The sequence below is a fragment of the Molossus molossus genome, unplaced genomic scaffold (genome assembly GCF_014108415.1).
Source record: "Molossus molossus isolate mMolMol1 unplaced genomic scaffold, mMolMol1.p scaffold_m16_p_21, whole genome shotgun sequence".
NCBI classification, from domain to species: Eukaryota; Metazoa; Chordata; class Mammalia; order Chiroptera; family Molossidae; genus Molossus; species Molossus molossus.
This window is the reverse complement of record NW_023425357.1, coordinates 21,554,362-21,569,322: the sequence shown is the minus strand read 5'-3', so window position 1 is coordinate 21,569,322 and position 14,961 is coordinate 21,554,362. Positions and strand designations below refer to the sequence as shown.

Below are 14,961 nucleotides of genomic sequence, written 5' to 3'. Positions count from 1 at the left end.
AACCGCTGAGCCAAACCGGCCAGGGCAGCCAGGCTACTTTTTAAAAAATTCTTACCTGAGGACATACTTAAAGAGAGGGGGTAGGGTGGGGGTGGGACATTGATGTGAAAGAAACATTGATCAGTTGCCTTCCCTGGGGATCAAACCTGCAACCCAGGTATGTGCCCTGACTGGGAATCGAATTGGCAACTTTTTGGTGCATAGGACAACACTCAACCAACTGAGCCATTCTGGTTGGGTGTGATTCTCTTTTAATTATCTAAAAAGCTTATACCTTACTCTCAGGAATAAAGTAAGTTAGTAAAGTCAGATTTCATTGAGGGGTGTTTTTAGACAGGCAAAATATTATTTGCTTTATATTAATAATTCTATTTTAATTTCTGCCTTATGAAAGTCTCCATTAGCTACTCTGAGAGTAGAAGATAAATCTACAGGCTGTTTTTCATATCCCCAAATTATAATTTTATAGTTACTATTTCAATGAATCATTTTTTTTTTTGTCACTTTTTTTTATCCTCACCTGAGGACATTTTTGCATTTATCTTTAGATAGAGCAGGAGGGAGAGGGGAGGAAGAGAGAGAGAGAGAAACATCGATGTGAGAGAGACACATTGAGTGGTTGCCACCCACACGACCCCAACTGGGGCCGGGGACAAACTGCAACCAAGGTACATGCCCAGCGGAAACTGAACCCAGGATTCTCTGTTCTGCGGGCCTGTGCTCTAACCACTGAGCAGAACTGGCCAGGGCTCAACAAATTATTTAGCACAGAAATAAAATGTCAGCTCTGTTAATTAGAAGAAGACTTCAGCATTTCAGTTTTCAAAGAAAAGATAATTATTGATATTTTTATAGTTTGTATAGCTGTATTCTTAACTAATGGGATGTTTACTGTTTTCTTTCTAAATAGGACAAGAATATCAGAGAATCGAGTTTGGTGTTAATGAAGTAATTGAGCCTAATGACACTTTGCAGAGAACTCCCAACTATAGTATTTCAAGCACATTGAATCCTCAGGCCCCTGAATTTATTCTTAGTTGCACAACTTCCAAAAAGACCCCTGACGAAATAGAAAAAGAAGCAAACTACAGCTCCATTGACTGCCAGTACCCAGGCTCTGCCCTTGCTCTGGATGGCAGTACCAACACGGAGGCGGAAGTTTTGGAAAATGATGGCATCTCGGGTGGTCTTGGACAAAGGGAGCGTAAAAAGAAGAAAAAACGTCCACCTGGATATTATAGTTACTTGAAAGATGGCAGTGAGGGTAGCATTTCCACGGAAGTCCTGGTCAATGGCCATGCCAATCCAGCAGTCCTGAACAGCATAGGCACAGAGGATATAGAGTTGATGAGTGATATGTCCTTGCTGGTGACACCCAGGACTTGTAGCAGCCCTCAGGACTCCACTGACTTCGTCAATGACGCTGTGTCTGGTGGTTCTTTTCCCAGAGCCCTGGACAGCAACGCTAGGACTGCAGGGCAACCTGAGGGCTGCCAGGGGCCTGACTTTGAACAGTCCTGCCTTCCTACTGAGGCTGGCAGGGATAGCCTGTTGAGGACAGCTGTGGCTCACCCTTACATTGGGACTGATACTACTGAAAACCTTGGAGTTGCTAATGGACAGATACTTGAATCCTTGGGCGAGGGCTCAGCTGCCAATGGGGTGGAGTTGCACACTGTGGAAAGCACGGACTCAGGCCCAGCTAAGGCCGAGAGCGCTTCCCCTCCTGCGGATGCCCCGGCCTCTGTGGCGGGCACCACTCCCGTCAGTCAGCCTAAGTCATGGGCCAGCCTTTTCCATGATTCTAAGCCCTCCTCCTCCTCTCCCATGGCTTCTGTGGAAACTAAGTATTCCCCTCCTGTCACATCTCCCCTGGTCTCTGAAAAGCAGGCTGAAGTCAAGGAAGGGCTTGTTCCAGTTTCAGAGGATCCCGTAGCCATAAAGATTGCAGGTATAGTTCCAAAGATACAGGTGGAAAGTGAAGAGGGGAGCAGATCTCATCGCCTGTTGAGTGAGAAGCTTGAGACAGTCTGGGCTTATAAACTGCGGTGATAGATTGTTACCCAGAGCAATATAGATTGCCGGTGTATTAATAGGAATCTCTGAAGAATGCCTGTGCTTTGCAGTTACCTCAAAGCAAAATAATATATAAGCAAAATGGGAGGGGGTTGTCATACTTTTATGTTAAGTGAAAAATCTATGTCTGTTACCAGTCCATTTTTTATTGACAAATGACATTTCCACTTCTTGCCTTTTGATCAAGTAATTCTGCTCCATTGTGACTTGTCCTGTTACACCTATTGTATGCCTTTGGTCTAATGGACTTGTCCTATCTGTTACACCTGTTGTACACCTTTGGTATAATTCCTGATTTGGACTCACTTTGCACTGTTTCTTTTCTATATTTTTTAAGATATAAGAAAACATTCGGGTTTTTATTTTTAATGCCTGTTTTGGATTGAGTAAATGGATTTTACTTAGTTTTAGCACATCAGGGTCGCTCTTGAAAAGAAAAAACTAACAGTTTGATTCAAGGTTAAGGTTTTATTTTGAAGTGCTAAGGCTCAAAAGTAGAACCAATTCACAATAAAAATATAAAGCTGCATAATTTGCATTTGTTTTTAAGTTAAAGTGGGAAGTCAGAAATATAGAGGAGCGTGTATGTTGATACATATCTGAGAAGCCAGAGCTATTTCTTCAAGTTTCATCATACCATGTTTAATTTAGTAGCCTACTCTTTAGATTATCACTCTTCTAGCTGAGTTAAAATAAGCTGTCTTATTTAGGCTTTATGTGATATTTTCTGATTTAACATTTTGGAGCACCCAACAGCATTGCCAGGCATGAGGATGAATGCAGCAGTAAGCTAAGCTGTAAAATGTATAATACCTTTTTATGAATGGTCAGAATTCCATCAACTATAAACATTTCTTTTTATGAATGGTCAGAATTCCATAAAATATAAAACATTCTTTTGGCCCTGGCTGGTTTGGCTCAGCGGTTAGAGCATTGGCCTGCGGTCCAGAGAGACCCGGGTTCGGTTCCCGCTGAGGGCATGTACCTCGGTTGCGGTTTGTCCCCGGCCCTGGTTAGTCGTGCGGGTGGCAGCCGCTCGATGTGTCCCTTTCACGTCGATGTTTCTCTCTCTCTCTCTCTCCCCCTCTCTCTCCCTCCCACTCTATCTGTACAAAAAATGGAAAAATGTCCTTGGGTGAGGATAAAAAAAAACATTCTTTTGATGCCAGTAAGATGACAGCAAGCAGTAATTTTTTTTTAAAAAGTGAACATTTTATTTCTTGTACAGTCATTTTGATTAATTTTGGTGTCTGTAGTTCTCTTTATTTTTATGTTTTTATTGATCTTTTTAGAGAGAGAGAGGAAGGGAGAAAGAGATAGAAACATTGATGTGAGAGAGGAACAATGATTGGCTGCCTTCTGCACGCCCCCTCCTGGGATCGAGCCCACAATCTGGGCATGTGCTCTGACCTGGAATTGAACTGGGACCTCTCAGTTCATGGGACGAGGCTCAGTCCACTGAGGCACAGTGGTGGAGCTGCAGTTCTCTTTAAATGAGAAGATAATTGATAGGTCAGTCATTTTGGGCTTCATACCGATTTTTAAAAGCCAGGTGATTTTTTTTATTACAATGTTTAGAATGTATTCTTTGCAAGGGAATGCTGTTACAGTCAGGATAAGACAGTTTTTGTGTAAATGTTTGTATAGATCATTAAGTTAAAAAAGCTTACTTTAACCTATAATGAGAAATGCATGGTGGGATGATTTTTAAAATGTGCTTTTTAAGTTGAAAGTCTTGAAGGTATTGTAATTATACTTTTGTTCCTAAAAATTACTTCACAAAGGAAAACCTTACGATAAGAAAAGCTTCATTTTAATTTTTATAAAATATACTTTTTTTTTTTTTATCCTCACCTGAGGACATTTTTCCATTTTTTTGTTCAGGCAGAGTGGGAGGGGGAGAGAGGAAGAGAGAGAGAAACATCGATGTGAAAGGGACACATCGAGTGGCTGCCACCCGCACGACCAACCAGGGCCGGGGACAAACTGCAACCGAGGTACATGCCCTTAGCGGGAACCGAACCCGGGTCTCTCGGGACCGCAGGCCGACGCTGTAACCGCTGAGCCAAACTGGCCAGGGCTAAAATATACTTTTATTGATTTAGAGAGAGAAGAAGGGAGAGGTAGAAACATTGATTGCTGCCTCCCGCATGCCCCCCACTGGGGATCGAACCCGCAACTGGGGCACATGCCTCAACCTGGAATTGAACTGGGACCTCCCAGTCCATGGGACGATGCTCAATCCACTGAGCCACACCAGCTGGGCAAGAAAAGCTTCATTTTAAATGTTTTAAAACATTCTAGTCATTTGACTTTAAATGTGATTTAATACATAGTTTGCTTTGTTCTGTGAATGTTAAAGTCTAAATAACTTGTTATATCTAATGTTAACCCACTTTGTAAAATACTATGAATGTAGGAGCTCTTAATTACTTGTATTAGTGGAGAGCATTGCTACAATCCAAGTAATTCTTTTTGAATTCATGTAGTATGTTTTCCCATGCCCCTCCCCCAACATTTATTTTCTTAATCCTATTTTGATTAGGCGAGTTACAAAGATGAGTTAATTATCTGAGCAAAAGTTTAGTTGCTTTTAAAATACGTTATTCTTTTGAGCTTGTTTATTGAGTCTTAGAAATATAGAATGTGGTTGCTGATTGTTTTCTTTTTCTTTTTTTTTTTGATACCTGCCCCTAGCGGGAACTGAACCTGGGATTCTCTGGTCCACAGGCCGACGCTCAACCGCTGAGCCAAACTGGCCAGGGCGATTGTTTTCAATATTACTTTCTATAATAGTAGTCACACTAAATAACACTTGGAATCATATAGAGCTTAAAGTGGTATTGTTTGGAATTTTTTTCCCAATGTCATATTCTCCTACTTAGAGATTTACTTTATAAAAATGATAAAAAATATATTCAATTTGTTATGTCAGATCCACTACTACAAACTATCTTTCAGTGGGCCTGCTTTTAAGCATAGGCCCACTTATTTTAAGCAGCATAACTGAAATTCTAGCTCCATTAAAAGATCTGTTGATTTTGATTATTGTAGTATTGCCCTGTAATAACATGTAACTGGTTCAACTGAGAGAGTGGTTTTTATGTTCATCATTGTACTTATGGGCTTTTGGAAAAGAGGGAGAAAGGAACAGTTCAGATATTGTCAACTGTTTTTTGAATTCTTAGAATAATAACAATATCTACAGCTAATGTTTGATCTCAGGTTCATTTATTTTAGATGTTCACATTCCTGGATCATCAGCCCTGTCATTACGTCTCTGCTTAAAATGCCAACTAATTTTTGTATAACCACAAGTGAGATACTAATTAGGAAGACAAATGAACTGTAACAAAATTATGAATCACATATAACGCATTTGAAAGTGAAATACATCCAACTCTTGATTACTCGTAAACTGTTTATCCATTACATTAATGGGTTCTGCTTTCAACCTCTTGGTGGCAGGGCCATCTTCACAGTGTAGATTATTTGTCAACGTTTGTTCCATTGGCTGTTTCTTAAATATAAACTCTATTTAAGAAGAAGATGGAGCCCTGGCCGGTTTGGCTCAGCGGTTAGAGGGTTGGCCTGCAGTCCAGAGAGACCCGGGTTCGGTTCCCGCTAAGGGCACGTACCTCGGTTGCAGTTTGTCCCCGGCCCTGGTCGGTCGTGCGGGTGGCAGCCACTCGATGTGTTCCTTTCACGTCGATGTCTTCTCTCTCTCTCTCTCTCTCTCTCCCTTTCTCTCCCTCCCACTCTACCTGAACAAAAAATGGAAAAATGACCTCGGGTGAGGATGAAAAAAAAAAAAAAGAGGAAGATGGAAGGGTAGAACACTTCAACTAAAACATCAGTAGTGGAGAGAGCAACACAATTATACAGGTTGGATATGCTCAGGAAAATGAATTTCTGTATCCATGTTTAGTTGATATGTAAACAAAAATTTAGCCTATTATTGATCTTTGTTTTGGTGGTTTATAAATTATATTTATACATTCTCCTCCCCTCTGGGAAATGATTTCTCAAATATTTTGCACTTTCTCTTCAAATTCTCCAAAGTAGTGACAATGTGGCATGCCCTAAGCCAAAAAGAGGTGTAGTACCTGTTGGCAGGAGTCCACCCTTGTGGGTTGAGAGTTCAGTCCATACGTGATTTGATATGTATATGTCCTCGCTGATATTTATGATCTGCTTCTATTTTATAGAACTAAACTGAGACCCTATCTTACTTAATAAAACATAAGCTGATGTGTAATCAATGGATAGTGGTACATCTGGGTCGTTTTGCTGTCCTCCACATGATGAGGTCACCAAGATAGCATATGTTCTTCCAAAGTGATGTAATGAGGAAAAGAAAAACACTTGGTAAATGTTCTGAACAGTCAGGAAGTTGACATAAAAGCAGGTCAGCATGTCAGAATGTCAATTATGGGCCAGTTATTGAGCCTTAAGAATCAACGAAGTTCTGCACTTTGCTTTTTCATGGATTTTAAATGGTAGTATGACCTCTAAATTTTAATTTTAGGAAAACAAAATTTGATATGTAAAATACATATAGGAATAATCATAGCTTATATTGACTTAAAAGTTTATAATGCTAGTTATTGCCACTGAGTTTATAAATCATTTAATTTGGATTGTATGTTGCAACAAGTGAGTTGCTATATATGTCTTAAAATACAAGAAAGGCTATTAACCACTCATTTTTTCTGTATGTCAGATTTCATCAAGTTGAACTTTAATTTCAGCCATTTAGTTTTTGAGCTATTACAGAAGTGAATATGTCAGTTTCAATTTCTCATCTTTTATGTGATAGGAAGTCATTCTGGAATTTTTGTACCATTCCAATAACATTGTTTTGGGGAGACCCACCAACTCCTGTGAGAAAGGTGGATTGGGGAAGCCATTTTCCTAAAGTTGCTCTCTGAATAGGTCTGAGTAGTAAAATTAAACCAACAATGATTAATTGAAAAGAAGGGAAAAGTTTGTTATTATAGTAAATGATTAAAACAAGGGAAAATAGCTTACCAAAAATGCTGGCTTGGGACCACATGTAAGATTTAAAGTTTCAACCTCAGGAAATAATCCTGTCTTCTCTTTGGCTATCCTTTCTGGTTTAGAAATTTTTCACTTTTATAATTATAGTTCTTATTGGACTTTAGGGTAGGAATAAAATAGTAATGGAAATGGTGGATATTATTATAAAAGGAACTTAATTAAATAGAACCAAGAGTTTTGTGGCCGTATTCATACTGGCTTGTCTGCAAGCCATGAATAATTGACTTTTAAATTATAGCAATAGGATTCATTCATTTTAACAGGATTCAATAATAGTAGCGGGTGACTGCAGGAGTTAGAGTGGTCTTTGCATCTGTGCTGTTTCACCAGGAGGAGGAAGAAGAGACGCACACTGACGAACTTCATCCGAAGTTAGTGTCTGACTTAGTGTGCGGTTCTTCCGGGGCGTGGGAGGAGTGGGGAGGCTCAGTGTACAATATATTACAAAAATGAACCCATAAATGGTTTGGATATTTGGTTTTAAGAGAAAATCCCAGACAGTAAGATAATTAATCTTAATTTTTTTTTTTTTACAATATTTAAATCCTTTTGAAATGGAACTTTATATGTATTGGCAAAACTTAAGGAATTTTCTTGGAGTACTGAAAATTGTTGGTTCTTTAAAACTCTCCCATAAATCAGTATTAGCTCTTTATTTTCTAGTAAGGATTGTGCAGTGTCTGTGATGAGCTGACAACCCTGCTCGGTGTTTTCTGTACGTGTTCCATTATCACCCAGTAGCCTGCGCATAGCTGATGGTGGTGCATCTCTGTTCCACGTGAGGAAGGAGTGAAGTCGTCTGCTCCAGGGTGTGAAACGAATGAAGTGGTCGAGCCAGGGTGTGAACCCAGGTGTCTGGTTTGTCTTCTTGGACTCTTGCCCTTGTCTGCTTTTCCACAGGGGCGCTCCTGGAGGTGTTCTGAACTGTGTGCTAGAATGACCTTTAAAGTTCACTGGGTCATTTCTGTCAAGTTGGAATGCAGTCATTTACCATAACTAGCAACTTTGGTCTCCAAATGTTTAATTCATCCCATGTTACTGTCTTATATGTACTTACAGTATGCCATTCACTATCTAGGTCAGTGAGTAACGATTGCCTTGCCTTAAGGGTTGTCTACAGAATAAGATAGGAAAGGAACAGATGGCAGCTCTTATTAGAAGAAAGCAAGAAGGAATCATTTGCAGAGGGACGTGGATAAAGGAGAGGAGGGGGAGACTTGATGTAGCCAATGGGGATGGCATTATCAGGCTAGGGACAGGCCATGAAGTCCTGTTGCCCTGGATAGGGAAGACAGCTGAGTAGTTAGCAGTGTGTAGGTGTTGTCTATAAGGAGCTTCCTATCTAGGGAGGGAGCTACTTATCCCTAATACAAGGTAACCAGTGATGGTGTCTGTTGCTATGGAGATTAATAGAGTGTGCAGCTCTAAGATGCCTTCAGGGAAGACTTTCCAGTCATTAGTCAAGCTTACTTTGAGAGTTTGGGATCTTTGGAAGATAGTAATAACAGAATGATTTTGTATTTTAGCTTATAGGAGACTTGTCACAGTAGAGAAATTTTTTCTAGAATAACAACATAATCATTAAGGAAACTAGATTGTTCAGTGTTTCTGTTTTCTACGTCTGTAAAGAATTATTAACATACATTTATGAATATTGTACCATAAGGCTCTTTCAAAGACTGTTAAAGACTTGAAGCTAGTTTTGTACATTTGCTAAAGAATCCTTGGTTCTACATTATGTTTCGGAATGTTTGCCTTTTTAATGTCTACTTGGAATGTTCTGTTACTTGCAGTTATGGGACAAACCACTAGGTGATGCTAAGAGACTTGACCTTCATATTGTGTAAGATCAACAATGAAACTGCTTTTTTACCTGCCTGCTCCTTAAAATAAGCAAACCAACAGTAATGGCCCGAAGCTGGCATCAATTCAAGGGAAGAGTTTATGTAGAAACCAAAGGTTTCTGTCTAACCAGTACATGCTGTTTCCCAGCTGAATGTTGGAAAGAAGTCGGCTAATAGTTAATTTTAAGTTGGATCTATTCTCCTGATTCCATAGGGTTTGAATATTTCATCCTCCAGTTGTGCATATTATTCTGGGCATGTGGCTTAGTTAAGAACATAAGAAGAGATGTATTTTTCAGTGGAGCTTAGGACAAATGGTTCTTCATGTTTTTTGCATCTGCTTTCCTTTTGAGAGTGGAGTTAGCCTTGCAAATGATTTTTTTGTTTAACGAGATATGAATTTAAAGTACCTTTGATTATCTATAAACATGGTTTTTTTTCTTTTTGAGTCTGTTAGAAGAAGGTAAGTTTCAGATCTTGTATACCTGTCCCTGGCCATTTTCTTTCCATATTCCTCCAGTCTGTATTGAACAGGAATTAATGTCATCAGGCCCCTTCCCCACCTCCCCCTTGGACCTTCACCCCAAACCCTCACCCTAGAAGATTTTGTCCTCTATGCCTTTGAGACCCTGGAACTTGCTTCTTCCCCTACTACTAATTCAAACTGCCCATTCTTCTGGATCACTGTAACAGGTTCTTCTCGTCTGTCACGCAGACTTGGTGCTGCTTAGGGTTCCACTTCTGACCCATTGCTTTTCTTGCTGTGTGTGGTGTCAGAATGCATAATTCCAGTCCAAGCCGCAGGGGCCTGTGTGTTTGTTAAGTATAGATATATTACCTGTCGTCTGTGAGTATAAGTATTCTATTTGCTGGTGTCATCTGGGTACCTCTTATCAGCACCTCTAAAAAGTAGACTCATTATCTTATCACAGCACAAAACAGAAAATAACCCATACATCCTGTTGTATTTGTTCTTTGGTAGAAGGCACCATTACCCCAGCTGGAGATGATCTTCTGATATCAGCTGCCATATGTTGTCATCAGCCCCTGGCTGCCTCAGGGTTTTTCCAGTCCTTGGATTGGGCTGAACGTCCTCTCCACTGACCGACCCCCTTTGAGCTTTACCTGCCCTGTGGTGTCCCCTCTTCACTGTGTGCCAGCTGTCCTGCAGCAGGGCCCCTCTTGGTCATCTCCGTGCTTCCCGGAGCTGGTGCCCGGCGGGGCTCTGCAGAAGGCAGCATGTTTGATAGAGGTCCTGGGATTAGGAAGGCCGTTGCTTTGGAGTCTTAACAGTTCTGTAAAAACTTAATATTAATTGGTTCTAGATATAAAAAAATAGTGGCAAAGATTTACAGATGCTATGCCAGGTGTTCATTGGGGATTGATGCTTATTTGAAAATGCAGGGGGTTTTGTAGTGTTTATATCAAATGATTGCCATTCTATGGCCCACATCGGAAATCATGGACTGCTGTGATACTACGGCTCACAGACAGATCTTAAACCTGTGGAGAAAAGTTAGTATTTGAAATCTTAGTGTAAAGGATTTTAAAGTGGAACCCATTGTCTACTGAGAAGAAACAACAGCCTCTGGAGTCAACTAGACCCAGGTTCACGTATCAGCTCAGTTATGTGACCTCCACCAATGACCTAACCCCTCAACCTCAGTTTTCTCCCTTGTACGGGGAATGATAACTGGTGTTTGTTTGATAGGTTTGTTAGGATGGTTATGAGTAATACAGATGAAGCTCCTAGCACAGTGGCTGCCACATGGGCAGTACTGTCTGTGCTGGGTGTTCTCACATGGAGGCTTGTGGTTTGGGTCTCTGTTCCTCATCCAAGCCCAGTAGTGTTCCCTGTAGTAAGAGAAGTGAGTGGAGTTTTGCAAGTTTAGTTTAACTGAACAGATTCCACTGGGTTCTCTTGGGCCTGTAATGTTTTACTTTTTATAAATGGGAAAATTATTCTCCATGCTTCCTCAATTAGAGGAAAGAGGGCATTTACCCTCACAGAAGGGAGGGAGGAAGACGTGTGTTGACATTAGAACTTTGCAAATTAATTCCTTCATTTAATGCTTGAGCCTGAGACCTGCCAGTCCAACTGTGTTTCAGAGAAAGGCTTCTTTTGTTGGAGTGATGCTGTGGATAGTTGCTACCATCAAATGCACGCTCACCCAGTGCTGCTTTCCTAGTACACAATTGAAAATAAAGGGAGGCTGTGTGGTCTGGCCACGCACAGCCCCGCCTTCCAGGTGATCACAGGCAACTAGTTAACCTTTCTGAGCCTGTTTCCTTATCGGGCGAAAGGGGATAGTGGTGGCACTCCTGCGTTACTAAGGATTACGTACAGCCAGTTAACATGTACATTGTAAAGCACTGCTTAGTGTAGAAGGTGTCCACAAATTGTAGCTGTCACTGTTAAACGTTGCATAACAGGAAAAAATAATTTCTGGAAAAAATAATTATTTAACACCTACATTTTTAAATCATTAAAGCATTACTTAAGACTATGAGGAAGAGTGATGTCCAAGGTTGAAATCCGAGGATAGGAAGCTTGTTTCTAAGGGAATTCCAGTGTACAAAACTCCCTAAACTCGACTTTGAACGAAAAATATAATGTAGTTAGTAGAAGATAGTGGTCCCAAAAAAGGAGTATTGTTACTCACTGAACAGTCACCCGCTGTGATGTGTTGTGCCCTCGGGTGGTTGCTGGGATTCAGACATGAATGAGACTCTGGCTCTGTGTGGAAACACCTTTATAGCTAGGGTTTGGGGACCATGCTGTTACCGAGCATGCCTAGCTGTCAGTCTTTTCAGTCTGTTCTCTGATACTGACATGGTGTTTCTTGTTAAAATAGTTCTCATGCTACCTAGTTAGATTCCCAGAAGAAGACAAATAAATGGTGGTGTTTGGGGGGGAGTATTTTTTAAAAATTGTAATCATACAATGTACATGATGTTGAATGGAATGAAGCTTTGACACCATATACTGTATCTCTGGATATGTGCTTTATTGGAGGGGTTTTGAACACTCTCCCAGACTAGAGCATAAGAATTTACTTCACTGTTATTCATTAGATGTCATTAACTTCTTAAATATGCTTCTTTACTCTTTCAGAGTTACTGGAGAATGTAACCCTAGTACATAAACCAGTGTCATTGCAACCCCGTGGACTGATCAATAAAGGAAACTGGTGCTACATTAATGCTGTATCCTTCTTAGATGCTGTCCCCAAGGCCGGCTCACTACTGTTTTCTCATCCTCGGGCATGTTTGACTTAGTTCAGCTTCCATGGGGCTTCTACCCTAAATTTTGAATCCAGAAACTTGATTCCTAACTTAGTCTGCCTATCTTGCTTATAAACAGTGTTATTCCTAGTAATAACAGAATGAGGCAAGTTTTATTCTCAGTAGATGTCCCAAATAATAGAGCAGAATGACCACTTAAAGCTGGAAATATTGTTTTCATTGATTTATCTTGGTGGAATCAAGTTCTTGTATGTAAACTGCTGATTGCAGAGTAAACCCTTAAGTGGATATCAAAAGGCAGTTATCCCCGTGATTATTTGGTTTATTCCCTTTTGTGTTTACATATCTAAGTTGTTCAATGTCCTTGGCTTATTTAGTTTTATATGTGCTTGTGCTTGATGTGCCTCTTGGGAATTTGGCTCATCTGTTTCTTTTCCTTTACACTTCCTTACTGCCGGTACACAGACACTGCAGGCACTGGTTGCTTGCCCTCCGATGTATCACCTGATGAAGTTCATTCCTCTGTACTCAAAGGTGCAAAGACCTTGTACGTCAACACCCATGATAGACAGCTTGTAAGTAAGGTGCTTAAAAATGTGTTGAGGGCCCTGACCAGTTTGGCTCAGCGGTTAGAGCATCGGTCCTTGGACCGAAGGATCACAGGTTCCATTCCTGGTCAAGGGCACGGACCTGGGTTGCAGGTTCGATCCCCAGTCCTGGTCAGGGTCATTCGGGAGGCAACCAGTCAGTGTGTCTCACATTGATGTCTCTGTCTCTCTGTCTCTTTCTCTCTCCCTGCCCCTCCCTCTCCCTCCCTTCCATTCTCTAAAAATCAATGGAAAAATATCCTCAGGTGAGGATTAACAACAGTAAAAAATGTGTTGAGGGAGTGGGTTTTTCTTCTCTGACAGAATTCAAATAGTTTAGCTAAGTTCTTGATCACCTGCAAACGTTGGAGCTTTGTTTATCTGGGTTTTTTTAGATTTGGTGAAATAAATTTTAGTGTTTACCAATTTATTACTTAAAATATATAGAAATGTATTACTTAAAACTCATATAGAAAAGATTTAAGAACTCACTAGCTATTACAGCATTTGTTGCCTAAAGTGTGCTATCTTCATACTATTAGTAGCCTATTTAGCCATAAGGGCTTTTTAGTAAAAGCATTTCTTATAAAATAATGTACTACTAAATATTTTTCCTCCATGTCTAGTGTTCGGCTAATGAATGAGTTTACTAATATGCCAGTACCTCCAAAACCCAGACAGGGTGAGTAAAAATGAGCTCTTCTGATGTCATTACATATTGGGAGTTGTGAAGTCACATGGCTGAATTTGATAAGTTCCATCTTGTTGGAAAGAAAATGTTTTTTTAAATATAGGTTACTATACCTATGCTATTTTCAACATTAATGGGCATGGGAGGGAGTTTTGATGATTTTGTTCTTCATCACTTAAGACTTTCTCTTTGTTCTGAAAGTCTCTGTTCTGTCTCCATTGCAGCTCTCGGGGATAAGATTGTGAGGGATATCCGCCCTGGAGCTGCCTTTGAACCCACATATATTTATAGACTCCTGACGGTCATCAAGTCGAGCCTGTCTGAAAAGGTTTGGAACTTCTCTAATGTAGCCACTATGAAGTGTGGCCTTTTACCCCATTGTGTGCCTTAACTGTTACTTATTCATTGCTTGCCCTCTGCTTTAAGTGCTGTGATTGGTGGGTGTGCTCAGTAGAATTAGGCTTGTTATGGAGTCAGTCGCTTGAATTAATTTAAAGAGGATGGTGATAATCATCATAATCAGAGCCAACTGATGTATCATTCACTGTGTGCCAACTACTGTTGTAAGTTGCTTTCATATATTAACCCTGTGAGTAAAGTATGATTACTCTCTCCTTGTTACATTTGAGAAGTGAAGTCACTGTTCCAGGTCACACAGCTAATAAACAGCAGAGCAAGTGTCACGTCAGCTCCTTAACCACTGCACTGTTCTGCTGTTCGGGCTGAATGGGCTGATGTGGCCTGGAAGAGCGGCAGCCTTCAGAAGAGTTTCTTCTGTCTTCATACTTGCATGCTTGAGCACCTCCTCGGGTCCTTGACCCAAAGGACACATTGGGGCTGCTGATTCCACAATTCCCCGTGTGAATGAGCTTGTGCAGGGAGGAGGCCCTAGACGACCAGTTCTTGTTCTATTTCATTTAACAAAACGGCAACTTTTAAGTAGCTTTTTGTATTATAAAGGTAATGTATAATTATTGTAGAAAATTTCAGAAATACAGAAAAGCATAATAAAAAATGCCTATTAGTTCTGTCACTTAGAGATAAGTGTTTAATCTGTTTCCCCTTTCCTCCTTCCTCCCTGTCCCCCAGTCTCAGCTGCCCAAAGAAAAATGCACACACTCTTAGGGGAAGTACCTGGAAATGTGCTGAGAATTTAAGAGGAGGCATAGGTTGAATATGCAGGTGTTACATTCCTTGCAGGTCTTAATAGTACGCGGTTGAAATTAATGTAATTGTATTTGACTTTTTCAGGGTCGACAAGAAGATGCTGAGGAATACTTAGGCTTCATTCTAAATGGACTTCATGAGGAAATGCTAAACCTAAAGAAACTTCTCTCACCAAATAACGAAAGTAGGTCGTGGTGTGTTTGCTACAAAAATGTGTGAGAACATTTTCTTAAGAATTGTTGTTATTATTATTTTAAAGAAAGTTTATTGATTTTCAGAGAGGGGAAGG

General features: G+C 40.4%; 1 protein-coding gene across 2 annotated transcripts in view; it reads left to right on the top strand.

Moving 5' to 3' along the window:
• The window catches only part of USP10 (ubiquitin specific peptidase 10), a 73,823-nt gene that overhangs the window by 43,857 nt on the left and 15,005 nt on the right, over positions 1-14,961 (top strand). For both annotated transcript variants that reach the window (XM_036274998.1, XM_036274997.1), the window contains exons 4-9: positions 911-1,951; positions 12,097-12,188; positions 12,693-12,802; positions 13,441-13,496; positions 13,730-13,833; positions 14,757-14,856. In XM_036274998.1, the coding sequence (XP_036130891.1) occupies positions 911-1,951; positions 12,097-12,188; positions 12,693-12,802; positions 13,441-13,496; positions 13,730-13,833; positions 14,757-14,856 (1,503 nt within the window). The remainder of the gene's footprint in view (positions 1-910; positions 1,952-12,096; positions 12,189-12,692; positions 12,803-13,440; positions 13,497-13,729; positions 13,834-14,756; positions 14,857-14,961) is intronic.